This window comes from Salvia hispanica, chromosome 1, assembly GCF_029641045.1.
Source record: "Salvia hispanica isolate PSC_SH4W2 chromosome 1, Shi_PSC_v1, whole genome shotgun sequence".
Lineage (NCBI taxonomy): Eukaryota > Viridiplantae > Streptophyta > Magnoliopsida > Lamiales > Lamiaceae > Salvia > Salvia hispanica.
In genome coordinates, this window is record NC_142692.1 from 27,535,098 (window position 1) to 27,562,290 (window position 27,193).

Genomic DNA, 27,193 nt, shown 5'->3' on the forward strand with positions numbered 1-27,193 from the left:
AGTTATAATTATATTTAATTATTATAATAATAATATTATTATAATACTAAAAAATAGTTGAAATTAATAAATAATTATAGTATAATTATTTAAATTATGGATCACACAATATTATATAATAATAATAATAATAATAATAATAATTATTATTATTATTATTATCATTTTACATTAAATTAATAACTAATCAATATAGTTTTAATAAAAAATTAAAATTGTGAATTGTATTCATAATAATATTAAGAGTTGAATAATTTTAGTCACGTGTTTCAACCCTAAAATGAGTATAAAATAATTACATAAAAATATTTAATTGATTTAATTATTTTAAGTAATTCATTTAATTAGGTGTTTTGTTCTTGATTTATATTATTAGTGCAATTAGATGTATGTATAAAACACTAAAAAGAAAAAGAAGAGAAAAGAAAAAAGAGGAAACATAAACTAAGGAGAAAAAGAAAGAAGAAAGGAAGATAAAATACTAAAAAGAAAGAAGAAAATGGAGAAAAAATTAAGAAAATGGAGAAAAAAGAAAGAAGAGAAGAAAAAAATAATCACATGTTTGGTGCTATTAAATGAAAAATTGCAAAAATATCCTTCATAACAAAAAAATCACATATTTGGTACCTAGGGTTATTTTTGTCACTGAGTACCAAAAAGATATAAAATAAAGATCAGGTACCATTTGCGTGCGAAAGTGAAAGATCAGGTACCATTTATGTAGTTCGCTCTTTTGAAAAAGGGATCTCAGTCGTTGAATAACTATTTAATACTACTGCAATTTACAAACAAATCATGATATCAAAGTCCCACATATAACACCAATTGATAGATGCATTATCAATACCTTCGTGGAGTATTTTATACGGTATGAGGAGGAAAAAATACTCTTTATAATTCCCTTTATTAGACGATGGGTAAAGTTATTGAATGGATCATTTTCTGGCCTGGTCAATTTATTGAGAATGTGTAATTAAACACGCATTCTGATAATGCGTAACACTTATATGTAGAAATAAAAAAGTGTCCCATTTGGAGACATGATTTTATATACACGTCTGCCTAGATCGAGAAATTTGCCGGGATCTTGCAACAAAGCTCCTTTGCTAGGAGTTTAGGAGGAATCCAGCCAGCAGGACTCTATAGTTAATTTGCCCAGATCTACATTGTATGTCTGCTCCTTCACCTATCCATGAGTATCGTCGAAAATTAAACGATTAATTTTATACTATATTGCCCAAAGATTAATAAAAAGATGAAATAAATTTATGATTTGAAGCATCATTTTAAACATCAAATTAAACATAAAACATTGATCTAATGCATAAACATAAAATGACTTTTAGCATAATATAAAGTTAGGTAAGAGAGAAAATAAGATAGGAAAGAGATAAAAAATAAATAAATGGTCAAATTTTCCTGTTTATATGAATCTCGGGCTTACTAAAAAAAGAAGTCCACCTTCATTACTAGAGCAGGCCCAGTTTTTATGTCATAGTAGTAAAACTTATGAGACTCAGGCAAGGAATCAAGAAATATAGTGTATGTATCTTACTTGGTCTTTGTGTTGTGATTGCTTTGCTGCTGCAGTCTTGATTGTGTTTCTAATTCTCTCCACCAGTTTTGGATCCTGTTACCTTAACACCACCAAATCCAATCCTCAATTATTATTACTAGAAGCTCTGTCTTCCTTGCAAAACATCACGCTCAAATGAGTGTCTCACACTCCACAAATCCATCTCTGATTTGTGATTGTGAAACACTCATTTGAGCAGGATGTTTTTCATTGAAAACACTCGTAATGCTATACCGCAACCACACTAACTCCCCCTACTTATGCTTTCCTTCACTCTCACCAATTCTATCTTATTGTCACACTTTTTACCCTGCTAATAAAGGGGTGGTTGGAATGGAAACTATCTTAATTTCATCGTCCTTTTCTATGCATTGTACAGAGAATAATTCTCCTTACACCAAGGTATTTTTCAGTACAAATGTATATCATGTAGAATTAATTTGGGAATAGGTTCAATCTTTCGCCCTCTTGAATTTCCGTTTGTTATGTTTACATATTATTAATTAGTTTCCTCTTAAACTTATTGTTCGATGATAACCATGGTTTGAGAATAATTCTTCAGGCAGTTGATATACAGCTGATTGACATATGTTAAACATAAACATTAAAATGCAATGGCTTGTTCTGGAGTTTATTAAATCTTGCCTTATTTTGAACCAAACAACTATTGTTCACTTTGATAGTAGTGCCTGTTTTTACTCTGATATTACTCTGATATTTGTTGTTGTACAAACTTTCCATTTATAATAGATGCATTTAGCATGTTCTGAGCATTAACATGTGCTCAGGGAGTGAGAGTAATGAGTTGGTTGGGAAGGGTCCTTCTTGACAATAATTACAACAGATAAGCCCCATGATTAATCCATCTACATATCAGTTCATAAACCAGGCCCCTACACAACATTCATAAATTCTCATCAAGAAACTAGGTCAGGCAACTAATTTGCTCATGTCCAGGAGCTATGTTAAAATAATTTTCGCTCGTGTTTATGAGCCAATTTTGACAGTTTTTGCTCTAATCCATGAGCCACTTTTTCTTCTTCGAAAATTGAGTTTTTATTCTGGCTTTGCTAATTATAATTGCAATTGAGAGGGCTTTTTGTAAAAAAAATTCCTTATTTTATATAGAGTTTAGGGTTTTTATTTTAGTTATGTGTAGATAACTCTTTGGAATAATCCTCGCATGTAGTGGGTTGGAACAAACCATATTTTCGACACATTAATTTCTTGATTGATTTTATGCATATTAATTCATTTCTATTGTTTCGTATTAATTTGTGTTATTTTGTGATGCATCCTTAATAGTAAATTAGTAACACAGTGTTTGCTTATTTTCTGATATCTCCTTTAACTCGAAATTAGAAACAACACATAGATTGGAAATCAATAAAGTTTATCTATTTTAATTTTAGTTCTCTTGCATTTATAAGTATATTTAGGGCGATCTACTGCTTGTGTTTTTCTGTACTTAGAATTTTACGCCTCAAATATGAAACACTTACCTCATTCACAAGTCCACTTAATCATTTCTTTAATACAACAATTGATAACATTTTGCTGAATGATGGTAGTATGAGAAGTAATAATATAATGGGAATTTCAGTTGATGATTTTCACATTTGACGCGGGACGACTCAACGTATGAAACATGTATAGTCATCTATGTAGGCAGTAGGCTAGTATTTAGATTCAGTCAGCTGATATTATATATTAGTGCAACAATTTTCAAAAGTTTCAAAAGTTTGTTAGTATTGAATGATATCCGGGTATGTTTTACTTATTATTGCATAAATCTTCCTTATAATTTTGGATAAGAGCATCTTTAAGGGAAAAGGTAAATGCCTTCATACATCTATATCATAACTAAAAGCGGTTAGTAGTAGATATCATATCCTCAATAATTTTATACTCCTACTATAGCACTATTGATTTAAGATTAAATATGGGTTATTTCTCTAAAAGAAATTGAATATGGATAAGAAATCTTTTTAGACGTGCTACGAGCCTACGAGAGGTTCGCTTTTTCATAGAAGAGGGTCCTCCATAAACAATTATTTTCCATGAGTGTGAAGCTTAAGGATAAAAAGAAACTAGTTCCACTTTATTCAATTAAATTTCGATGATTCAAAGAACTGAATCCGATCTCAAATCACAACATTCGTCCTAATATTTTTCATGGCATATTATATGATTGTTAAAACAAATAACGAAAGGAGATAGAAAATCCAAACTAAGGCTAGCATTGCCAAATTAACCAAATTGCACATGTAAGATGGAAGACTATTGTTTTCTAACTTTTTTCCACACATAAACCGATAGGCAAAAAGAAAAGTTGTAAAATCAATCGCCGGTAATATATATGATAAGTTTTCTCTACAAGATCATATCATTGGTCGGATTCTTAGAGAAGCCACTTTTCCAGACATGTATAATTAGATAGATGCATCACAGAGGCATAGAAATAGTTATAGGGTAATGAAGCTTATCGATGGAAAAGCGGTGGTGGGAGGAGGCTTCAGAGGGGAATCTGGTAAGCATAAGGGGACGATCGTCTGCCTCCTCATCCACATCCGAGTCTAGAGTTGATATGTTAATACACGACCATTTCTCCAGAGACGAGAAGAAGGCCGCAGCCACGCTTGCCCCCACCCACCTCACCACTTTCTCCCACTTCATCAACAAAGGACTAATGGTGCTTCTCTTCTTTTCTCAACATATCAAGAGGAGTAACTCAAGGGTTAATAAATAATGGCCGCTTTTGTTTTTGAAATGCCTTAGCTGGAAAGGAAGCAAAGGCTTTTTAAGTAATTGGCGTGTGGGATTAAAGGGTTGGCCGCACGGTTTAGCTAGAAAAAGTGTCACACACTAGAAATAAAATAATTCAAGAGCCTCAATCACACTCAGAATTAAATACTCCAAAGCCTCAACTTCTTTATGTGTGTATAATCATCAAAAAGCTGGCATTGGATACCCACACATGAGATCAAGGCATGCATTAATGATTAATCACACAACTTAAAAAGAACAGATCCACCATCTTTAGCCTAATAGTAATGGAGTGACAAAGACATCACTAATATGAATTCAGATTTAAACTGTGAATCAATCAACTAATTTCATAGATGGTCTAATATCCATCTTAACAAAAAACAAAGTTTACTTGAGTCAGAAAACAGATGTATCTGAAGATTACCGTTTATTGAACTGAACCCGGATGAAAGCGATCAGAAGAGCCGTTATTTACCATTTGACTCTTCAGCAGAAAGCTAGTAGGTCCATGAGGCAGAACGGGTGAGCCTTGGCTTAGAAATTTTCTTGTCCTCTTCAAGAGATATGATGAGCAGATTCGATGGGTTCTCTATCATTAGCTTAGCAACCAGATATCCTGCAATCGACCATGTTTGGTGCTTCCTTGCCTGCTTTCCAATGTACCGGCCAGTGATTCCATCATAATATTCAGGCCATCCATCTTTCGAGAGACGTTGTTCAATCAACTCTATCGCTCTCTTAGCAATTTGAGGCCTTCCAGTCTTTATGCTTGCTGCTGTGAGTAGCCATAAAAGAACTACAAAGAAATGCCAGTCTTACACATTGAAAATGTAACCTCACTGACACTATATGCTAAATGTGAATTAAAAGAAAGCTTTGACATGGAGTAATAATCGAATTTTGAACAATAAGGTAAAATGCTTCATAGGAAAAACTGCACATAAGTTTTGTTTCATACCTGGCCAAGAACCACCATTGTGATAGCTCCATCTCGTGTTCTTTGGATCACAGCCGGTTACGTTCTTCCATTCATGTCCTTCAAGTGCTGGATATGCAATCTTCAGGGGCATCTCTCCAATCAAGTCTGTCCAGCGCTCCTCGATCAAATCCATAATTGCTGTAGCCTGCGCTGGTGTTGCTAAACAGCTCAAAATAGCAATGCAGTTTCCAACCAAGAACCACCTGAAATCCATGCGCGCTGGGCTCACATTCCCAATGAAATACCCTCCCTTCAGTGGCATGAACTCAAAGACCCAGTCCGGGATGGATTCAGGAATGACATTGAATTTGTTTACAGCAGTGTGAGAATATTCCTCAGTTTTATAGCGATATATGTTGTTGAGTTGAGTGAAATCAAGCCAGTAGTAATTTTGCATATGGTAACTCAGAGCAGTAATCCGTTTATCAATGCGCTCAATCAACTCCTTACCATCATGCTCGTTGTTAAGCAATTGTCTCGCACACCTCAGTGCAAAAAAGAAGAGTGCTTCGATCTCAATGGGATAACCATAAACCCCCTGTCAGGAATGAAAGTAAAGGCTACATCAATTCCAATGCAATAACTCATTACCATCATCACACAGGTAACAGTAGATAAGAGATGCAGTATAGTCTTTGAAGATGATTATAACTATATAGTTCAGAAATCATGCATTTTAACTTCAGGGTACACCAAATCAGCACAACAAGTATCATTAGGCTACTGCAACATCAATCAAATACAAACATAGAAATAATAGATGTAGAGGGATCTTACCATTCGCCTATCAATCATGCTGCATCCATCTGCACATAAGAGTGTAGGAAATGTATCAAATCCATCCGACAGACACAGGTTAAGTATCAGTCTGATTCCTCTCTGCACTTCTGGTAGCTCTGAAAGAGAGTAATCGTGTGTGCATTTAGTATACGAACGTAGCAATATAATCCACCAGAACCCAGAATCCACGGGCGCAACTCTTCCAATTGCACTTCCACCAAAGTCTGCTTGTAAAACCTCCTTCTGGCGGATAGGGTCTTGGATAACCTTGAAACTGGCAGGCATAACACCTTCTCCAAGTGTAAAGTTATCTATCCTCTTCTCCCATCCCTGGAGGTGAAGGGTCTTCAGCAGAAAATTTTTCACTATTTCCACATCAGCATCATTTCTCATCAGGCAAGCCAACCCAGAAGGAACAAAGTCTCTAACAAAAACCTAAAGTCGATAGCAGCTGTCAGAAGTGTGCAATACTGCAATTAGCCAACGAGTTACAGAATATAGCACGGGATATATCATTAATTATGTGGACTAACTACATTTACAGCATCTAAAAGTTTTGAGAGTCTGAGACATTTTGAATCTGTAGTAATCGGTGAGCAATCTAACTCGAAACAGAGAATGACACCAGCATGAATTATGGTGCATGTGATGTAGTTCAATCCAAAACATCAAATAATCAAAACGCATACTACAGAGAAAAGTGCACTAAGAAGGATCGTAAACTAGAGATACATATCAAACAATATAAACAACCGAATCCAAACAAGCAAAGGCCATGAACATTATATAATCAAAACGCACATACTACAGAGCAAAGTGCACTAAGAAGGATCGTAAACTAGAGATACATATCAAACAATATAAACAACCGAATCCAAACAAGCAAAGGCCATGGACATTATATAATCAAAACGCATACTACAGAGCAAAGTGTACTGAGAAGGATTGTAAACTAGGGATACATATCAAACAATATAAACAACCAAAATCAAATAATCAAAACGCATACTACAGATTTAAGTGCACTGAGAAGGATCGTAAACCAGGGAATAGAGATACATATCAAACAATATAAACAACCGAATCCGAACAAGCAAAGGCATTGAACATTATAATAAAATTGATGCTATAGAATGCAACGCGGTGTTGACATGCAATTATCAATTGTTTCAAAGCTCAACACGCTTTTAAATAACGCTAAACATAAACGTAAGCATCGGTCTGATATTTTCAGATTTAAACCTATAAGCATCAATGGAAACATATCTAATTAGCTACCTGATTATAGTTCAAGGTCTCGCTGCCGGGATCATCATTGGCTGCAATTGTACCAACACGTTGTCCTTTGAAGTAAACATATGATTTGCTTAGCAGTTCCCACGCCTCATCGATCAGTGAGGAAGAGGTGCTATTTTCGCTGCTGCCGCTTCCATTCGGCGAATCCATATGGTTCACCAGAGTAGCCCCCACGCTAGGCGACGGTTTCAGTACCGAAGTGCTCTTACCTCCATTACCATTACTTGTATTAGGTACCGGATCCGACTCTCCGGTGTCTGCCCTTCCACCGTCAGAACTGCTCGGAAACACGACATTTACGCTCAATTTCACTTTATCCTTGCGAAGTTTTCCAGTATTCTCCACATCGTTAGCAGAGATACCAAAATCGACGCGAGTAGTCGAATCGTCGTGAGCGATACTCTTCCACGCATCGTCGACAGTTTCCAGAACTTCGGTTTCCTCTGACGGCAGATCTCCCGGTGACAAATCGGAACAATCGGCGATGACCTCATCAGCAGATGCAGTAGACATTATGCAGGAGAAGCAGTAGGGAGGTATAGAGTTTCGGGTGGAGAGAGAGAGAGAGAGAGAAAAGAGTATTAGAGAGAGAATAAGAAAAATGGGAGCAAACTCATGCAGAAATGCGAAATCACAGAGTATTTATGAAGGGTGGTGATCAGGAAGTACTATTTCCTACGGTTCGATTGGATACAGTTCTGCGTGAAATGAATGAAAAACGCTCGAGAAACTGGAGAGAAACGCAGGCGATATGGTGTGGATTTTCATTTTGGCGGTAAACGAGAGGGTGAATATGGGAGGAGAGGACGTATAAATGTTACGGTTATAACATCATATCACGTGTTTATCCTTCAACATTTTCAGTATTTCAATGAATAAAGAACGAAAATACGGAGTATGATTTTGCTGTTTTTTTTCAATCATCCATGGATCAGATTTAGGTGAAATTATTTTTTAGGTGGCATTGAAAAAATTTTATGTGTACAAAACAATGCATCTCTTAAACCTTTATAAAACAAAGTCGTTTAATAATATAAATATTTTTTCCTTGTTATCTTTTCCATTGTCAGATCTCGATTAATCTTAAGACTTAATGATTGATGCGTGAGCAACTAAGATATGGTCCTATTTGAGGCGTCGCTTCTGAAATCGCATTGGAAAATAAAGTAAAATTTTCATACGCTCCAAATTATCAGTTTTAATTGAATTTTCTTGAATTTTTTTTTTACATAATTCGTGAAATTAAATAAATATTCTTCGTGCATCTCAATATTGTTGCAATTGTATTGTTCGATTTCTTTTTTAAAAAAATTGATGAATTTTAGTTTAGAATCTAATTTTAATTTTGAGTATCCATTTTGACTCCACTTAAAATTTGCTCCTAGTATTTTTTATTGGAAGATCTGTTAGTTGTCTTGACATTATCGTGTATGATGCCGTTCAGCCTCTAATTTGCACTGTCACTCAATACATCTCGCTGCTAATTCCGATAATGGCGGAGGCTACTTCGGCCGCCGTTTCTCCCCCGCCGCCGCCGCTCGATGTCGGCTCCCGCTTCCCGCTCCACTTAATCAAATCCGAGATAATTCCTCCCGCTCCCTCACGATCCCGCTGTGGATCCGCGGCGGCCGCCGATTTCCTGCTCGACTTCGCCGGGCACTCATGGATCGCCTACGGCGCCGCCTCTCTCGTAGTCATATCTCACTTGCCAGACCCTCTATCGGAAGCAGAAACGAGAATCGGGCCGATATATCGTCAAGTGATCGAGCTATCTCGAGAAGCCGACGCTCACGTTTCCGCCGTGTGCTGGTCCCCTGCGACGCCGTCCATTGGCGAGCTTGCGGTGGCGTTGGGTGATCGCATTTTTTTGTTATCGTATGGCGGAGATGAAAATCCAACCAGTAAGTTCGCGATTGTCGATTTTCTGACTTGAATTTATGTTTTGAGTTTATTTTGGAAGGGTGGAGTTTGACGAGAGTGTGATTGTTTTAAAATTGAGAATCAAAATCGCATGACTTGAATTTGTAAATGAAATTAGGCGTAATCCTGATGAAACTTGAAGCATTTGCTCTTTTGCATTTCATTTTGGAGTTTGGAGTTCTGAATCACTAGTGGGATGGTTGTGGAGCTCGGTTATGGTTAAGCATATGCAAACTGAACTCGAGATATACTAAAATGAATGGAACTCGCGGGAGCAGCTACATATCTGTTTGATTGATTTGTTTCTAATTTCCCCGTCAAATATTTATTAGGTAGATTTTATTTTCTTAATTAGGTTATTTTAGAATTGGGACTCAGATATATTGTGCATGTATAGGGGCTAAGACCCTGCATTTTACTCTCACACACACATAAAAAGAAATTCTGACCACCTAAGTAAGGAATAAATAATTATTGATCTCACTTATCAGTCAAATCTCAGACACACTTCTTATCCCATCCCTGGAAATAAAGAAATGAGTTAGTAGTGATGAGAGGTTTTCTTTTTCATAATCATCTGCTGTCTGGGTTGTGAGTAGAAACCTGGTATACATCTCTATTGTCGTAAAAAGCATATATGATGGTCTTACGCATTGGTATTAAGTCCTATTGAGATTTTCCTATAGTTCTGACATTGCTTAAGTTAAACGCTCCCCCCTGACGCCCTCTCCCTTGTAATCGAATATGGACTTATTTACTGAGATTCAGGTTCTTTTTGTTGGAGGCAGACTACAATGCTTGTCTTATCCATGAAGGTTGAGGCCATCCAGTGGACAGTTTCAGGAGATGGAATAATTTCAGGAGGCATTGATGTTGTAATGTGGAGAAAGAAGGAGAAGTCGTGGGAAATAGCTTGGTCATTCAAACCAAAAATCCCTCAAGTTCTTGTCTCTACCACCTGGAGTGCCTGTGGTCTTTCAGCTACGGCACCATGGAGTGAAGTACAAGTTGGAGGTTCGTCTGCTTTCCCCAATGATGCAGGAGATTGTGTATTAGTTTTTCAATTTGATGGACATTCTAAATATCCACAACATGAGCTGCGTCATCCAATGCCTATTGGGATGATACAGTGGAGGCCTTCAACAGGAAAACCACCAAGTAAGCATGCTAAGCATGCCCAGAGACCAATCTTGTTAACTTGCTGCCTTGATGGATCTGTTAGGTTATGGGGTGAAATTGATGATGGGAGGATTAGAAGAAATGTAAAGGATAATAGTGACCACAAAGCAAAGTTATCTTTTTGTGTCCTTTCTGTAATCGAGGTAAACCAAACACTGAATGGTATTCTGGGCTCTGATGTCTTTGTAAGATGGGCAATGGACGTTGAAGGTGTGACTGTTAATGATAAAGAAGTATGCTACTATTCATGCTCAGACAATCTTCAGCATGATACAGCTGCTAGATGCGAGTGGTTGATTGGTTTTGGTCGAGAAAGGGTGATAACGATGTGGGCTATTCACTGTCTTGATGATTTTGCTCCAGTGAGATTCCCAAGGGTTACTTTATGGAAGAAGCATGATCTAGTCAGCTCTGTAGTGGAACCAAGTCAATTGCTTATGCATAAAGTGTGCATTATGAGGACTCAAGTTTCTGGCTCTCCCGCTCTTTGCTCATTGGTTCAACTGTCACCTTGTAATTCATTCTCTTGGTGGCAATTATATTCTCAAACCTCAGCTAGCATGAAATTGGAATCTGCTAGTGACGTTCATGCCAACAGCTCTTTGGCAGCTTGTGCCAAAGGAGTGCTAGAAGTTGAAGGTCACATCGATAAAATTTTACAGATTGCAGTTCATCCGTTTTCTTTTGAAGTTAAACTCGCTGCTTCTTTAGATAGAAATGGAATGCTTCTTTTTTGGTCATTTTCAACCTTTTTCAATAGTCATATTGGCCAGCCAATATCTACACCCTCTTGGAAACTCTGTGGAAAACCTGCTATTATCGATCACTCTCCTAAATACACGTGCTTGAGTTGGGCCCCCACAGTGCTAGGTGACAGTAATGTTCTTCTCATGGGACATTCAAATGGCATTGACTGTTTCTTGGTTAAGGTTTTGAAAAACAATGAACAGAAGATCACTTATCACAATTTATTTTCTTTGCCCTTAGTTATTGAAGGTCAAGAACAAGTGCTAACTAGAATGAGCTCCATCCCTTTGCCTTGCAACTGTGATGGGAACTCCGTTTCTAGTAAATTTTTGCTTATAGCATTATGGATGGATACTTTTAGGGCTTTATCCTGGGAAATAACCATCCATTGCGATTATTCACAAGGGAGCTGTTTGAATGACCACTGGAAAACATTTGAAGGTGATTTTTCTGGTAAGCAGTACTTGGTTGCAGTCGACCCTGCCTCATCAGTCATTCCTGTGACTAACAACGATGACAAGGTTACTAGTTGTGCTGTAGTCTGCCCCAGTGACTTGGTTTCATCTTCACAAAAGCTGAGTTCTCCCGATGAGATTGGCAGCACTTGCTATGCCTATCATATGATAACTGGTTGCTTCAATGGCAGCTTAAAACTGTGGAGGAGCATGCCACTCGATTCTTTGAGCTCAGATAAGAAGTGGGCTCTTGTTGGGGTCCTTACTTCTCAGCAAGGTCCTATACTAAATGTCTCTATGAGTCCCTGTGGCCAAAAGATTGCTTCTGCCTCCAAAAATAGTCTATCAAAAAATCATTCTACTACACTTTGCATATGGGAATGCTTGCATGTCAAAGGTGTGGGCAGCTTCATGCTGGAAGATAAACTTTGTTTTGATGGGGTGATTGTTGCTTTTAATTGGTTAAAAATGGGAATTGGTCAGCTATTACTTGCCGTTTGTTCACAAAATGATTTGCGGATATATGCTTCACGACGCCGTGGGGGTCAAGGTGAATTAAAATCAGAGAAGCCTATGGAAGAAAATGCTTGGATATGCATTGCAGCTAAGAGTAATCTACCTCCTATTTCTGACTTCCTTTGGGGCCCTAAGGGCACAGCTGTAGTAGTTCACGACAAGTATTTTAGTATTTTCAGTCACTTTTTGTCGTTATCTGATTACACTGGCTCCCATGACATTGTGCACTATTCAACTTTCACTGATTCTGAAAAAGCACTATCAAAAATTGGAGGCAAATATGAGTCGCAGCCCCCTGCAAAGATGAAAAGCAATGTTGAGAGCTTCCAGTGGTACAGTTATGCCACCGAAAAATGTTTCTGGAGCATGTCAGAAATAGCCGAAAAGATAGGAGGATCTTTGCCTCTATTTCACCCAGAGGCCCTCTTTAATAACTTGTGCTCAGGTACTGCTGGTCATGAAATGGTTACTAATATTTTTATGTTAAGTTTTTGTGTCTCTTTATCCTTTAAACTGATGATGAATGTTTCATCTGTTTAAATCAGCATGAACACCAATTTACAATGATGAATTGTCAATTAAAAGTAGTTTCTGTCCTAATGTGAACCTCAAACTTTTGAGACCCTGGTTCCAAACTTAACAGCTTTAACCACCTGTTTCCTAGTTGTTTGAAATTTGAGAATTAAAAGCAGAATTTATCTTCTGAAACAAACTCTTTTTATTCCCCACTCTGAAATCTGTTTGGAGAAAGGCATACATAGTCCATGCAATAGCTCTAGCTGGATGCTTGCCATCTTCTTGGATGTCACTAAGGGAGTACATTTAGTCAACATATATATCTAATGACATGGATCCCTTTTGCTTTGTTAACTCATTCTACTTGGAACTTCATGATGTTCATGTTCTTAGTTGTTAGAATGCTTAACATTTATCATTACTTTTCTTTACCTTATTGTTTTATGGCTTCAGGTAACTGGAAACGTGCGTTTATAGCTCTACGCCATCTTGCTAAACATCTTGCTTCTGGCACTTTGTCTGAACAAGGTCATGGTGCTAAAATGCCTAGCAGTTTAGTTTCACCAGTTCCCTTGTCAGATTATCTTGATGGGATTCTTCCACTTCATTCAAGTGGTAACGTATTTCATTGGAGTACATCCCAACTTCACACGGGTTTATTTAACTCTGTCCCGGAGGGTGGTTATGGTGCTCATAATTCCACCATGACTTCATCGCTGTCCAAATCTGAATTTGATGGCTTCATTGAATCTCTTGAGAGTTTGCATTCTTATAATTGCATAAATACAGACGAAAAGATACAGGCCATTGCACTTGTTGATCTTCTACGAGAAGTTGGTAATGCTAACTCAACTTCTGCTTATGGAAGTCTAGATGAACCTGGTCGGAGGTAAGTTTGAACTTTGAACCATTATCACTAATATTATTCAATTTTACATTCCATTTCTTAGAACTCTATGGTAGTTTGCCATCAACTGACTAGCCTTTTTTTCACTGAAGATTCTGGGTTGCAGTGAGGTTCCAGCAACTATATTTTGCTCAAAGATATAGTAGGTTGCCTCTGGTGGAAGAGTTTGTTGTCTCTCCAGGACTCATTGGGTGGGCTTTTCATTCAGATTGCCATGACAATTTGTTTAATTCGTTACTACCAACAGAGCCATCTTGGGAAGAAATGCGCAGTATGGGTGTTGGGTTCTGGTATACAAATGTATCGCAGTTGAGGGTTAAGGTATGGTGTGAGCTAATGCTAAAAAGTAGACAAATATTTGCAGTTGCTTATGCTCTGTTATGGCTCTAACATAATCTGAATGGCAAAAGCATAATGTAGAGGCACTACATCTAGTAAAATGCTCTTGTATGTAGCTAATGACTCACAGCACTGTACATGTTTCCATGTGTAGGTCATATATTTATAGATAAGCCTGCATCGTTTTCATCTGAACGAATACTCATAGATACTTCTAATACTCTTCTTGGGATCCGGTGAGAATTGGATTTAATGTGAGAAATGAGTAACATCCATCAACATGAATTAAACATGCATAAACACATAAATACATGAATAAGAGATGAACGAATAATTTGACCTATGGGGATTCGAGCCCAGATGCTTATTCATCTCTAATTCATGGAATTTATGCACTATGCATGCACAATTCGTGTTAATGCAAATTTCTCATTTCTCACGAAATATATCTAGTATATATGTATTTATTTGTGTGTGCCATTATGTTATTTGATGTCAATCTTATGCTCTGAAAGATATTTTGTCCTTTGTATACCTTTTCAGATTGGAAGGGTTTATTTGTAAATAATATCACTAAAGATATGAGTTAAATATCATGGAATAGTAGGTTTTGTCATTAATTCATAAAGCACATATATATAGTACAAGAGACTAAGCCAGAGTAGGTCACATAACTGATGTGGGATACTTATTCTATAACATATTCTATAACACTTTTGCAGCTGCCAGTTTAGATGATTTATATTTATTTTTTATTTGCAAATTTTTATTTTTGATAGCTAGAACTGAATTGTTGAGCACCTCCATCGTAGAATAATCTTGTAAGATGCATGGAAGGGTGGTTGTCTTCCCTCTTAGTCATTCTTATCTAGGGGTTTGACAGTGTCTTTCTTACTGCAGATGGAAAAGCTGGCTAGACAACAGTATATGAAGAAGAAAGATCCTAAGGCCTGTTTACTCCTTTATATTGTGTTAAACAGGCTTCAAGTTTTGGCTGGCCTCTTCAAAATAAGCAAAGATGAAAAGGATAAACCATTAGCGGGATTTCTCTTTAGAAACTTTCAGGTATCTAATGATCTATCACAATTTTCTTTAACCTCACGTAAGATAAAAAGCTTTAAACTCTTCAGCTGCCAATTTTGAGTGTCAAAATCCATACCCTTGTGCAGTTATTTTGTAATCCATTAAGGGAGATTGTATTAGATCAGCAAACTTTGGGAACTTGTGGCTAACATAGATCCCAGAGAAACCCAGAGAATTGTATGCACATAAACAAATTCTTAAAAAATATAACTTCTGATCTATGCTCAATGCCACATGTTGCGGTACTTTAATACTAAAGTAACACACACAAAAAGGAGACATTATTACTCCTGTAAGGCCAAATTCATTTGATGGTTAAGTTGAGGAAAAGGAAAAAATTGAGTGAAATCAAAGGAAGTAAAGGCCAGATATGTGTGCTAGAAAAAATTATCTGAAGGCAAATGGTAATGGTGATGTTTGGTGCCCGAGGGAATAGTGTATACTCATTTCTCAGTTCTCCTCTCATGTTTGTGAGGTTAATAAATTTCACCATTTGCATTACACGCTCCTTGAATTTTGTTTCTTTCTTAGTTTTCATGGACAACAAACAAAAAATTCTTTATGCATTTTGTTCTCCTTTTTAACCAAAACCCTTGAAGCTAGCAAGTTATCAACCTATCTACACTACCCTGTACCCTCTCTAACATTTGCTTTATGAATATATATATCTTTTGCTACTTTCACCTAGACGGTCCTATAGAAGTTACTCTTCTAGATGGTGTCAGATTGTTCCTTAATTTGAATGAGTTAACTGAACCAACTTTCTTTATAGGAAGATAAACATAAGGCTGCAGCTATTAAAAATGCTTATGTACTATTGGGAAAACATCAACTGGAGCTAGCAGTAGCTTTCTTTTTGCTCGGAGGAGATGCTTCTTCTGCTGTGACAGTCTGTGCCAAGAACCTTGGAGATGAACAGCTTGCTCTTGTAATATGTCGTCTCATAGAGGGATGTGGTGGACCTTTAGAATGCAATCTCATTGTAAAGTTTCTCCTCCCATCTGCACTATCAAAAGGCGACTTCTGGATGGCAAGTTTTCTAGAGGTAAGGATAATCTCTACAGCACTATAAACTTTATTTATATGTCAGGTTTCTCTGTCATGCACCTTATATTCATATTGTTGAATGTCCTATTTTATCATTTTGGGAGCAGTGGCTATTGGGAAATTATCCCCAATCGTTTTTCAGAATGCTTGGTGCTGAAGTGGGTTCGGAGGTCAATATTTCTGTCCTTTCATCCTCTCATACCTGTTTTCTGGATCCAAGTATTGGTCAATATTGCCTGATGTTGGCAAACAAAACTAAATTGAAAAATGCTGTTGGGGAGCTTAATGCTGCTAATCTCTGTCGGTGGGCATCTCTGATGAATATTACTTCCTTCCGAAGATGTGGGCTACCTGTAAGTGTCTCTACACAATTTATTTGGACTTATGTTTAGGCTGTAACTCTAGTAAAATGTACAGTATTACGTGATGCTATTACTTCAATAGTATAATAGGCTATAGGCAATAGCACATGTTGATGATAGTTATTGACTATGGAACCGGAAATTACTCTTCCTAAAGCTTCCTTCTTCTTTATGGCGATGACAGTATGCTTAAGGATTATAAAATTTTCACTTCTATGAGTATATCTTGGAGAAGTAATTATTAGCATGCTGAGCTTCTGCTTGCCCATCTGTATAGTTTTATCTTCAAGGATGATTTCTAAATCAAAAGAGTAATGGCCAGTTCTATTTTGTTTCCCAACAAGCTTGAAGCGTTGGAGAGCCTTTTGTCATCTGTGAGCATATTTGGTGGCCCTACCCATGGGAGCTTGACGCATAACCCAACTGGTGATCTTCCTGCTGAATTGACACAACCATCTGTGTATGAGAACTCCTCAAACTGGATGTTGGAAGAGACATCTTTCCATATTATATCGTATTGTAAGTTATATTTAGCATTGCAGTACATGTCAACCTTGATGAAAGAACATCCAAGCTCTTTAGAAAATGATAGGCCATCTTCTTTCAAAGAGGCTATAAACCTGGAGGTTGACCGTCAGGACTTTGAGAAATTACTGAAGGAATTTGAAGACAAGTTGACAGAAGCTATTACATATTTCCAGCAAAAATTCCTCTTGGTTCCTCTCCATCTAATTAAAATGGTAATTGGTGTTGATTTGAACAAGTGCACTGCATTCTAATCATTTTGGGGTTACCTAAACTTTTTTGTTTTGCTTACACAGATTGTATTGTCTTTGTGCCATAATGGTCTAGACTTTATTGGACACTACATATTACAAGATTATGCTCCAAAGTTCCTGTCGCAAGAAAAGAGTAATCGCCCTGATGATTTGTTTTGTTCTCCATCCAATCTGTTTAAAGCTACTGAAGAAATGTTATCACTGTATGTGAAATATATTGTTGCCTCTTGCAAAAACTGCTTGAGATCAACATATTTTTCCGTGGATAGTCTTTCTAGTGAAGGCAGGTTATGCTGGCTTACTGTGTGGGGTTTGTCAGATCAGGGCATGACAGAGACATTTATGTGTCTAAGAGCTATGTTGCAGCTGTTCCTAAGATCCCAAGCTGTAGATTTTCAGAAGTTACTTTTATTTGTTGTCAGTTTGTTTGAATTCCATATACTTTTTTCTACAGCTTGGCTTCAAAAGAATTTCAAAGCTATTATTGTATCTATTGGACCTATTCTGTCTAATTTACTGGACGAAAGTGGCTCTAATGGGTTGAAGATGGAGAATCTGAATAAACTTATTAGTGAGGTTATGGAGTTGCTAGCTCATGGTTTAGTGTATGTTGAGTCAGGACAAAAGCAGGAACCAAGCGGAGCAGTTTCTGATAACAAGGCCTGGCATATCATCAGTTCTTCTTTTTGGGTGTGCATGTCTAAATTCTTGGAACATCAACTCAGTACATTGCCTGAAGTACCTGAAGATTTTTTTTCTTCTGGGCCTCCCCCTGTATTAGAACTTGATGGAAATAATCTACAGCAACAAGCCAGATTGACCTCTAGCACTTTGGTTCAGTTTCTCAAGCTCACGTGCTCAGATATTTCGTTTTATTGTTCAAAGCAATTTGCAACGTACCTACTTCAAGAAGCAAATACTTTGAACAAAAATAACCTTTCATCCTTTGAAAATGGTCTGTATCAATCAGGAGGGGAGAATATTAATCCAATGATTGAATATCCAAAACCATTAGACCACGGCAATGAGTTGCCAGATCTTGATAAGTTAAGGAATATTTTTGCTGGTTCCGAAATCCTTCGTGGAACCTTTGAGAAAGAGTATCACAATTGGCTACCATACATTAAGCAAAAGTCATCTAGTGGATGGAGTTATGCATATGCAAGCATCACAGCAGAGTTCGGATTAGAGGAAAATTGGGATAAAGAAGATGGATTTGGTAGTCCTCGTGCAATTGGATCACCTTTAGCATGTACAACCCCAGATCATCCTTTTAAAACTTCTGATGATAATAATACATGTGACTCAAAGAGGGTGATGCCTTTCCAAAATCCTAAAGAAATATGTAGAAGAAATGGAGAACTTTTGGAGGTACCCTTGCACCCTTTCCTATCCCTATATATAGTTCTGCAATTCCATATAATTTTAATTTCGCCTCACCTGCTTTAATTTTTGGAGCAGGCTCTGTGCATAAACTCCATCGATCAATCCCAGGCTACACTTGCTAGCAATAAGAAGGTTTGTACCTGTGTTTGGTTCATTATGTTTTGCTTTTCCTGAATGTAAAGGGCTGTCTAGTACATGAAAACTTTGGAGCTTATCTGCTATTGGTTGTTTGAATTTGTTTTGAAGCATATATAAATGATAATTAAAAACTTGAATTTGTTATCACTCAATTGTTAGCTTTGTAGGGTGCAAATATTGTAGATTGGTGGAGGATGAAATACTAGTTTAATTTGGAAGGATCTGTAATCTTTGGCCATGTCCTGTGGGTTTGAGCCACTATGAGCCTTTTGCAATTTTAGTAGGATTAGCTTCTGCTATCTTTATCCTGCTTCCTCAATTTATCCTTTAATTTTGAAAATAAGAACTAATAGTACCTGTGAACTTGCCTTCAGTTTTATGAAGTAGATTTTACATTTTTTTTAAAATTTTCGTATCGGATCAACCTTTTGTAAACAAGCTTTAAGCTATATTTGAGCTGTTGTCTAGGTATTTCTTTTGTTCAAATGGGTGCTTGTGCTGTGATATAGCCAAAATTTCCCCAGTAATAATTTATTTCTTGATTGGTTTTCCCTGTGCATATGCTAATGGTTTCCATTTCAGGGGATAGTATATTTCAACTGGGAGGATGGGATTCCTGATAGGTATAAAGCTGAATGTATTTGGGGAGAAGCAGACTGGCCGCACAATGGGTGGGCAGGATACGAGTCCACTCCAGTTCCTACAAATGGTTCTTCTGCTGTGGGCTTTGGAAGTAAGAAGGCCACACACCTTGGGTTGGGAGGGGCCACAATTGGTGCAGGCTCCTTGGTGCGACCAGGAGGAGAATTAACTGGTGGGGGAGCCTTTGGCATTCCAGGATATGCTGGTATGGGAGCATCCAGCCTTGATTGGGATCTACAAGAAAGTTTTGACGAGTTCCTTGATCCACCTGCAACAATTGATAGTGTAAGGACAAGCGCATTTGCATCACATCCATGCAGGCCTTTCTTCTTGGTTGGTTCCAGCAATACTCGCATATACCTTTGGGAGGTATGTTTCTGTGCTTCCATTTTTACCCCTTGCCTCTTCCACTCTAAATCTCACTCCTTCCCTCTCTATCCATTCATTTTTCAATATTTGCCCTGAGTAATTTTCTTCTACTAACCTTTTTGATTTGTATTCAAAATTTCATTTATACCCTTGTACTTTCTCAAAGAAAATAAATGAAAAATTAGAAAACCTTGTGCTTCCTGCGTTATTGATCAAAGGGCAAAGTACAGAAGGCATGTGTAGAAATAAAACTACAGTGGGCATAGTTTAAAATATGCAGGAAGCAGTATATGCATTTTCTTAAAATTCCCTCTCATTGCTCTTGTTTACCATGAAAATCAATCTAAAATATGATCTTTCAGTTTGGGAAGGGCACAGCTACTGCAACCTATGGAGTACTTCCGGCTGCAAATGTACCTACACCTTATGCTCTTGCCACTGTGTCTGCTGCGCGTTTTGACCACTGTGGACACAGATTTGTGACTGCCGCATTAGATGGAACTGTATGCACGTGGCAGCTTGAAGTGGGAGGAAGAAGTAACATTCATCCTACAGAATCTTCTGTCTGCTTTAACAATCATACTGCGTGAGTAACTACTCTAAATAATTAAACTGCTGATAAAGTCTGCAATTGAATAACTATACTTTCTTTACTTTCGTGAGACATTCTGCCAGAAGTGAAATAGGCAAATACAATTTTTTGCCCAATCTCGCTCTTATTCTTTTTTGCTGGTTCCCAATCTGCCTAGTTTTTCCCCAGGGGGAAAAATTCTGCTCTTTATTATTCTTTATAGATTTTTTGTAAAAGGAGTTTATTGTCTGCTGGTTTCTGTATCACTTGAAAATTTGCTCTATGCTTCTTCCCTGACAGGCATTTACCACTGGCATTTGCATGCTCCAGGTCCTTTTTCTTGCTTTTTAGTTGCCTTCTGATTTCATCTCGTCATTATAGGGATGTTACTTATGTTACGGCAAGTGGATCAATTGTGGCTGCAGCAGGATACAGCTCCAATGGGGTGAATGTTGTTGTATGGGACACACTTGCTCCTCCAGCTACTTCTCAAGCTTCAATAATGTGTCATGAAGGTTTGTTTTATTTAAGTTTCTGGTGAACTATGTTCAGAATTTGTTATAATTTAATAATGCATCCTTTCCTGTTTCAAAAAAGAATGTGTGCTTTCTTGATCCAGGAGGTGCTCGATCCCTTGCCGTTTTCGATAATGACATAGGGAGTGGTTCTGTCTCTCCTCTCATTTTAACTGGTGGAAAAGGTGGTGATGTTGGGCTTCACGACTTCCGTTACATAGCTACAGGAAGGACTAAGAAACACAAGCACTTGGATCCTGGGGAACATAATATGAATGCTTCATCTTCTGTTGATATGCGTAGCAAAACTGGTGACCAAAATAGGAATGGTATGCTTTGGTACATACCAAAGGCCCACTCAGGTACCGTAACTTATATGCATACACGTGGGAAGGATCCAGTGAGAATGGTAGATATTCGTGAGAATTGAGAATGACACATAAATGTTATGCATGCATAAACACAGTAAATCCCATGCATAAGAAATTTGTGGAAAAGCACCTGGTTGAATTTCACTAATGGTGAATTATTCGGGAATTTCATATGCATGAAATTCACTATTAATATGCATGCATAATTCACATTTTGCATCATTCTTACCTCTAAGGTTGAGTAAAATTCTCAATGTATCTCACCATCTCTCTCTATGTATATTATTAGCTCAAATACAGAGCTTAAACTGACACTGTCATTATCTGCATGAAGGGAGTATCACCAAAATTTCTACAATTCCAAATACCAGTTTCTTCTTGACTGGGAGTAAGGATGGGGATGTGAAGCTTTGGGATGCGAAGAGGGCCAAGTTAGTATTTCACTGGCCAAAATTGCATGAAAGGCACACCTTCTTGCAACCTAGCTCTCGTGGATTTGGTGGAGTTGTTCGGGTAATTCCAAAGACAGTCACCATTATTTTTAGTTAAAAAAGGCTGAAGTGCCAATTTTATCAGTCTATTATGACTCGAGCACTTCCTGTTTCAAAATGTAGAACTAAATATCCACCCTCTCTTTTGCAGGCTGCAGTCACAGACATTCAGGTTGTTTCTAATGGCTTCCTTACATGTGGAGGAGATGGTATTGTAAAATACATCGGATTTCAAGGCAATCCACTGGAGACAACAAATTAAGATCCAACTCCATCGCTGTGCCGTTGTCTCACATGCAAAGAGGTATCAGACTTCATCTCAGCAATTGAGCACACGTGCAACCGGCAAAGTTATAGTTCCCTTATCCACCCAGAATCTGAACATTGGCAGCAGTGATCTTGTTTCCAAACTTGGGCGTGGAGCTAACTCTGAGGTTAAATGCTGTTATGATTTTCTTAACCAATCTCAGCATTTCTGCCATCACACTCTCCAGTTTAATGGGAACTGAACTAACTGGATGTGGCCAAATGACACCATCATTCAGTTTTGAGAGAGATTATGCATAAAGTCTAGGTCTTATGCATTTGAAGCAAGCCAGCAGAGAGCAGTTGGTTAGTTCTTCTTCAAACAGCATCTGTTGCAGTAATTGGCTGGATGCGACGGGATAGACTATGATGGAGGCTTTGTATAGTGATTTTCAAACATAAATAGGGCACTTCCTTGTCAATTGTCAAGTGTGTATGCAGTGTACATTATTACGAATAGATCAAATCAAATGCGCTTTTTATTTATTAATTTTTTGTCTCTCTTCTAGTCTGGTGAAGCCGAGAATTGAAGTGAGCCAATGTTACAAGTGATAAGTAGAGTGAGATGTAACTAATTAAATTAATTTGATATAAACCAACATGGTGCGATTAGTTGGTTTCGACCACGCCAGAGTTTGGAACTATGCAAGTCTGGTTTGTACATTTGAATTCCTAAACAGTATTCACCAGTATATATAAATAAAATACATGGACAGAGCAACAAGGTTTCGTGGTGTAGTTGGTTATCACGTCAGTCTAACACACTGAAGGTCTCCGGTTCGAGTCCGGGCGAAGCCAATACATGTGTTTTTAGTTTTATAAATTTTAATATTTCAATAATTTGTTGGTGATCAACCTATTTGATTCCTTCTTGTTTCTGCACACAATATTCAATCCTCTGCTTGCTTAATCTGCTGACTTTGACGTTCCAATGGAAATAATAAAGGCTCCATATATTTGCTCGTCTAATAGTATTGTTTTGCATATAGGAACCATCTTTCATGGTCTGAACCGAAACCAACATATCAGTTCTATTAGTTTGATTGTCGTTAATAATCTTATCTCATCTATATTGGTTCGATTGTCATTCATAATTTTTAGAATCGTATAGATCTATCGGATGATATATTAATCACTGATTTTGACCCAAAATTAAAAAAATATTGGGAAAACCACGAAGAATTATTAAAAAAATTGATATTAATATCATTAAATACTTTATTAAGGCTACTTTATAGCATTACTGTTGCTTATTCTTTCTGTGAAAGTCAATATTCTAATATTTCTATATCAAAATTAATCTGTGGATTGCTTAAATTCAATATCTAAAACTCTGACTCTGGACTAATATATATCCAATTAGTCTCACTTATGAGCGCTAGTTGAATTTCTTACCACCAACCGTCAAGTCAAGGTTTAATTATACTGTGAAAGCATTGACAGTCTTTTTTCTTAGGTTTGGCATAATCAATGGAAAAAGATGAAATCACCCATAGTATATTTTATTCAAAGGTAATGTAATATACGTTAGCTATAGAAAATACATACAGGTGGTGAAATGCTCAAATTTGTTTGCATATGTAGTAAATAAATATAGTACTCGTATTATTTTTTTAACATGGGAAATGGTGGTTAAAATTTGGCGATTCACTTTGTTATAATAATAGTAATAATAATACAAAATTTCCTAGCTATTATTATATTCAAATTAGGGCCACTAAGATATGTTAATTTTCCCTCCTTTGACAACTAATGTTTGTTTGTGGTTCTGGGCTAGTCGCTTTCAAGACACAAGACGCCCATTTTATTTCGTGATCATAAAATATCATATTTGCCATTACCAATTAAAATCAAAACTAGCTAGGGAGTGGTCCTTACTCCTTAGCCTTTGGATTCTTTTTCAAGCAAATTAAGCTGGCATCGCCATTTTTACTTATTTTCACATAAAAAAATGAATTTAGCATACTCATTAAGATTTGTTTTAAACTGATATATATACCGCAATTATTGTAACTTTATTGATATTCTTTTCACTTTGTAATTAAAAAAACAAAGTAGTAATCACAATTTCTTACTACCCAACTAAATTGAATCAAAGTAGTAAAAGTAGTGCAGTTGTTGGCTTATGATTGATGCGGTGGATTACATGAACAACAATGCAATTTAATTTTCTTCATTGTGATTAGATTGAATTAGATGGGAGTGTAACATTTGATCAGTATATAAATATATTGATACTGACATTAGAAGATATAAACATAACTCTTTGCAGTGTGCGAATGGCATCTTAATATGTATTCAAATACGTTCCTTAATTATCAATAAAAAAAGAACACTCAAAAATAAATGCCCTAGTTATCATTTTGGGTTATATAAGGTTTTATTCTTATTCAGCAACCTCAAAAGTTTTGGATTGGATTAGCATCCACATTTAAAATATGGGTAATGATTAATAAATATATTATGGGATCTTATTTATAAATGCCAATAGGTTAATATCAAAATGGTAAAATGAGATTATTCTGTGATTCAAAAAAAATATGTGAAAATACGTTACATGATCCATATAACTTGAAAATGATTTAGTTTTATGTAAAATAAATGATTTTTGAGAGTGGAGTAATTAATTGGGCTTTGAGGCTACCAAAGATCACAATGTACGGCACACAACTCGCTACGCCGTATTCGGGGATGAACGCGCCAAGCCCAACAAAAGGCTCGGCAATGCCAATCATTTGAATACTCAAATAAAAATACAAAAGCAAACACCATCTCTCTTATCTCTCTCTCTCTCTCTCTCTCTCTCTCTAGATGAGTGAAATCTGAATCCACACCTATCCTCTCGCCCAATTCTGTTTCCACTGAACTTTCAGGTTTCTTTCTCGCTTTATCTCTCTATTACCTCCCGATCATCATACTTTCTCATGCAGTATTTGTTTGATGCTTGATGAAATTAATTTTACTGAATTGCAAGGATAATTTATCCGTTTTATATGTGCTTGTTGGTTTAGGTTTAATTTGTTCTTCATTTGACTTTGACATTTGGCGTTCATCAATCATAATGTACTTTTGGACTCGCAATTTTACTGGTAGATTATCATGAAATTCTCTACTTTTCTTGTTATAATTGGTAATCAATTGAAATGAAGCAGCTTCAGCAACGGATTTTGCGAAGAAAGTTCTTGTTGCGTGTGACGCCAGTTTCCTCTGATAGTGATTTTCGCTTTGTTGTCTTTTGAATGTGATTAACCTCATTGTCCTTTTATAAAATTTATAAAAAAAAAAAAACATTTCTTTCATCCTCTTCGCAATTGATCCTTTTCCTATTAACATAGTTAATTTTGCCTCCACTTGAATATTGTTTTGGAGAAAATGTTAGTACCACTTAATTGGGGGAGATTTCAACTCAATATAATCTCTTATTGAAATCTGCAGGATGAAAAATGGCAGTAGCTGAAGCTAGGGCGGTTTTGCACAGGACAGCTAACCGATGCATGGTGCAAGAAGATGCAAAGCGAGCTCCAAAATTCGCTTATTGCTCGACAATACCTACTTCTGTGAAACAGGCTGATACTGTCTCTAGTGCATCCAGAGGCCTAGATGTTCCCAATGGAGTGTCCATACCTTTTAATCTAAATCCTTCATTTATAAATTTATCCCCCAATTCGAAATGGTGGCTGCAACCGCAACTAAATTATGGGTATCAGAAGGGTTCGACAAATCAACAGTTTACATCTTCCGAGTGTAGTATGGATATCTGGCAAAAGCACGAAAGCTCTGGAGCTTTAGTGAGGAATGAGGATAATCAGGGTAGAAATATAGTAACTGGTGAAAAGTTAGAGTTTGGAGTTAAAGAGGATGATAGAGAAGTACCTGTTAAAGATCTTGGTCCCAAGGTTCCAAAACATGCTGATGAGATTTCTTTTGATCCCAAGTCGCGGATAGGGGCTGGAAAAAATGCTCCGTGGTGGCGAACTGCTGATACTGATGAATTGGCTTTGTTGGTTGCACAAAGGTCGCTTGACTATATAGAGAATTGTGACCTTCCCATGCCTCAGAACACTCATGTGAAGAAGGATGTGGATGTAAAGCTATCTTGTTTTTGCCATGATGGAAGTGCCTGTGACAAACATTTTGTGTTAGCAGAGGGTCAATCAGAAAACAGTACAGAGAAGCTCTTTAGGTAATTTGCTCCTTTTCTTTAATTGTTCTTAGCCTGCTACATTGAACATTTCATGAGCACATTGTGTTAACATCTGTAGCCTTTGTATGTTCGTTTTGGTAGTGTCGACAAATCATTCACAGTTTCTGGTTGTGGAAGTTGATCATTTTAAATATGTTAAAAAATGCACCAGAAAGATTGATTACATTTGGCATATGTGTGGCTGCATGATTTTAGGCTAAACTTTTCTTAACTAGAACTACACTGATGATTTTGACCTTAAAAACAGTGATATCCCGACTCTTGAAACAACGGTTGAGAATGACCAGAGCAAGGCCCAACTGATGGAAGCCCTATGTCACTCCCAGACTCGTGCAAGAGAAGCCGAGAGGGCAGCAAAACAAGCCTGTGCAGAGAAAGAGCATGTGGTCAAGCTTGTATTTAGGCAAGCATCTCAGCTGTTCGCCTATAAACAGTGGCTCCGAATCGAGAGCATGTATCTCCAGTTCCTGAACAGCTCAAGCCAGTCAGTGGTCCCTATGTTACCTTGGGCACCTCAAATAACTAAGAAGGCACAGACGGCCAGAGACATGACTTCCAGTAGAAACCGCGCCAAAAATTCAAGCTCTCGGCATGAAGCTAGTAAGTGTACAGTTGCTTTCACCATAGGGCTAGGACTAGCTGGTGCTGGATTCTTGCTGGGATGGTCCATTGCGTGGATGTTTCCAAGTTGGTGATAAAGTTGTGCAGTCTGTATATCATCTACTGCAGCTTGAGAGTTTTGTGCGCTTGTATGATTTAATAGAGCTGTATTTTCCCTTTTCTTGTACGTGATTAAGTGTATTGCCTTCAATTTCAGTTTTTTGGTCTTTGAGTTATCCTTCTACGTTATGTAGCAATGTTGTAAATATGATCTTGATGGAACTTTGGTAAATACTTGCAATAAGATTGGGCTAAGGGATGGAGTTGTAGCATTTTGTGGCTTTTAATAG

General features: G+C 37.1%; 3 protein-coding genes, 1 long non-coding RNA gene and 1 other non-coding gene across 9 annotated transcripts; 3 read left to right on the forward strand and 2 right to left on the reverse strand.

The window, feature by feature from the left end:
* Positions 1-731: 731 nt before the first annotated feature.
* Positions 732-4,473, reverse strand: LOC125185689 (uncharacterized). Its single transcript, XR_007170210.2, has 2 exons — positions 1,556-4,473; positions 732-1,186 (listed from the first exon to the last, which is right to left on the reverse strand). It is a non-coding gene; the product is annotated as an uncharacterized LOC125185689 (long non-coding RNA).
* Positions 4,474-4,650: 177 nt separating this feature from the next.
* Positions 4,651-7,967, reverse strand: LOC125220955 (putative alkaline/neutral invertase F). Its single transcript, XM_048123083.2, has 4 exons — positions 7,383-7,967; positions 6,102-6,539; positions 5,304-5,862; positions 4,651-5,141 (listed from the first exon to the last, which is right to left on the reverse strand). Exons 1-4 carry the CDS (start codon positions 7,911-7,913, stop codon positions 4,843-4,845), a joined length of 1,827 nt encoding a protein of 608 aa, XP_047979040.2. The 5' UTR covers positions 7,914-7,967; the 3' UTR covers positions 4,651-4,842.
* An 833-nt stretch (positions 7,968-8,800) lies between these two features.
* On the forward strand, positions 8,801-22,529 carry LOC125185681 (transducin family protein / WD-40 repeat family protein). Of its 5 annotated transcripts, XM_048082260.2 has the most exons (17): positions 8,803-9,301; positions 10,089-12,662; positions 13,187-13,622; positions 13,733-13,961; positions 14,880-15,044; positions 15,835-16,107; positions 16,217-16,462; positions 16,816-17,211; positions 17,293-18,621; positions 18,712-18,768; positions 19,357-19,785; positions 20,148-20,371; positions 20,738-20,871; positions 20,976-21,233; positions 21,577-21,755; positions 21,885-22,037; positions 22,128-22,529. In XM_048082260.2, exons 1-16 carry the CDS (start codon positions 8,893-8,895, stop codon positions 21,993-21,995), a joined length of 7,449 nt encoding a protein of 2,482 aa, XP_047938217.2. In that variant the 5' UTR covers positions 8,803-8,892; the 3' UTR covers positions 21,996-22,037; positions 22,128-22,529. The 5 variants fall into 5 exon arrangements, with proteins under 5 accessions (XP_088918708.1, XP_047938217.2, XP_047938214.2 ...); XM_048082257.2 differs by having other exon boundaries at positions 8,804-9,301; positions 21,885-22,529; XM_048082261.2 differs by having other exon boundaries at positions 9,136-9,301; positions 10,109-12,662; positions 21,885-22,529.
* Positions 22,530-22,763: 234 nt separating this feature from the next.
* Positions 22,764-22,837, forward strand: TRNAV-AAC (transfer RNA valine (anticodon AAC)). The gene has a single exon. It is a non-coding gene; the product is annotated as a tRNA-Val (tRNA).
* A 1,957-nt stretch (positions 22,838-24,794) lies between these two features.
* On the forward strand, positions 24,795-27,175 carry LOC125185684 (uncharacterized). The gene is made up of 3 exons (XM_048082264.2): positions 24,795-24,912; positions 25,475-26,222; positions 26,491-27,175. The coding sequence occupies exons 2-3, from the start codon at positions 25,483-25,485 to the stop codon at positions 26,936-26,938; spliced, it is 1,188 nt and encodes a 395-aa protein (XP_047938221.2). The 5' UTR covers positions 24,795-24,912; positions 25,475-25,482; the 3' UTR covers positions 26,939-27,175.
* Positions 27,176-27,193: the final 18 nt, after the last annotated feature.